Source organism: Dipodomys ordii, unplaced genomic scaffold, assembly GCF_000151885.1.
Source record: "Dipodomys ordii isolate 6190 unplaced genomic scaffold, Dord_2.0 Scaffold117, whole genome shotgun sequence".
In the NCBI taxonomy this organism is placed as follows: Eukaryota; Metazoa; Chordata; class Mammalia; order Rodentia; family Heteromyidae; genus Dipodomys; species Dipodomys ordii.
Window position 1 is genome coordinate 4936137 of NW_012267333.1, and position 1616 is coordinate 4937752.

The window sequence follows — 1616 nt, forward strand, 5'->3', positions numbered from 1 at the left end:
TTATGTTAGTTGCCAGAATCCCCCAGTCTTCTTCACGACTCGAAAGAAAGCATTCTTCACTTCCTTGTTTCTAAGACTATAAATGAGTGGATTGAGCATGGGGATCACAATCGTGTAAAACACGGATGCCACTTGATCCTTGCCCAGGGTGTAGGACTTCTTGGGTTTTAAATAAGTAAAGATTGTTGTCCCATAAAAGAGGGTAACTCCCAGCAAGTGAGAGGCACAGGTGGAGAAGGCTTTCTGCTTTCCTGAAGTAGACTTAATTTTCAGAATAGTAGAGAGAATGGACACATAGGACCAGAACACTGGGATCAGGGACAATAACAGTGTAGAACAACCACAAATATATACTAGAATTTCATTGGCAAATGTATCATGGCAGGATAGAGCTAAAACTGGAAATATATCACAAAAAAAGTGATGAATTACATTGGAATTGCAGAAAGACAACCTAGCTATAGAAAACACAAGGAAAGAACAATCCACAAAGCCAATCATATAAGTGCCAATAACCAGGACACAGCAGAGTCTTGAGGACATTATAACAGGGTACTGTAGAGGATTGTAGATAGCCACATAGCGATCATAGGCCATTGCAGAGAGGAGACAAATTTCAGAACTAGCAAAAAAGATACAAAGGTACATCTGTGTGAAACAGCCCAGGAATGAAATACTTTTGGTAGAAGTCAGTAAGTTCACTAAGGTTTTAGGTGTGATGACACTTGAGAAACTGAGGTCAATGAATGAGAGGTGAGCAAGAAAAAAATACATAGGTGTGTGAAGCTGATGATCCAGATAAATGATCATGATCATGCCTAGGTTTCCCAATACAGAAATCAAGTAAGTCAGAAGAAACAGCAGAGTTAATGCCAGCTGCATCTCTGCAGAATCTGTCAGCCCCATAAGGATGAAGTCCAGCAGCACTGTTTGGTTCCAGCTTCTCATAGTGTGTTGATGGACACTGTTGAGAAGTGGGGGTGATCCTTAGATCAAGTGATTCTAAAATGAGTTGTCTTAATATGAAAGATGCAACATTTTTTCAGTTCCCTAAGTTATATCAAAATTAATCATGATGTTATGCATTTTAATACCCTAAGTTGTGTCATAATTAATCATAAAGTTATATATTATGACATAAATTTAACCATGAAGTCTAAATAATGATATAAAAGTACACTTAGACTAACGGTTACAGTCTCCATTTTATCCTATAATGTGCTAAAACATTTTATGAAAATATTTAAGCAATACAAAATGCTAAAGCTTCTATATTACTGTTTTTACTTCCAATATCTTTTATGGGGTATTAATACTATTATCATTGTTAATTTTATTATGTAGTTGTACAAAATAGTTACAATTCCATTAGTCAGGTTATTTATACAAAGCTTTTTGGTCAATGTAACTCCTTTCTTATTCTCTAATCTCCCTTCCAGTGTCTGTCTTCAAGTCAATTTAACACCTTAAGAATACTTACTGGGGATGAATGTTGGTCAAAACAAAACTTCTTCCAAGATTGTAAGCCAAAATTTGCTAAATGTCATTTTAAACATCTCCTTCCAGTGAGGTACTTACCATCTCTGTAATTTAACATTTGTTTTCTTTTCTGTAGC

The 1616-nt window shown here is 35.8% G+C and overlaps 1 protein-coding gene across 1 annotated transcript; it reads right to left on the reverse strand.

Annotated features, from left to right (window-relative positions):
- On the reverse strand, positions 1-948 carry LOC105995356 (olfactory receptor 8H1-like). Its single transcript, XM_013029060.1, has one exon. It carries the CDS (start codon positions 946-948, stop codon positions 1-3), a length of 948 nt encoding a protein of 315 aa, XP_012884514.1.
- Positions 949-1616: the final 668 nt, after the last annotated feature.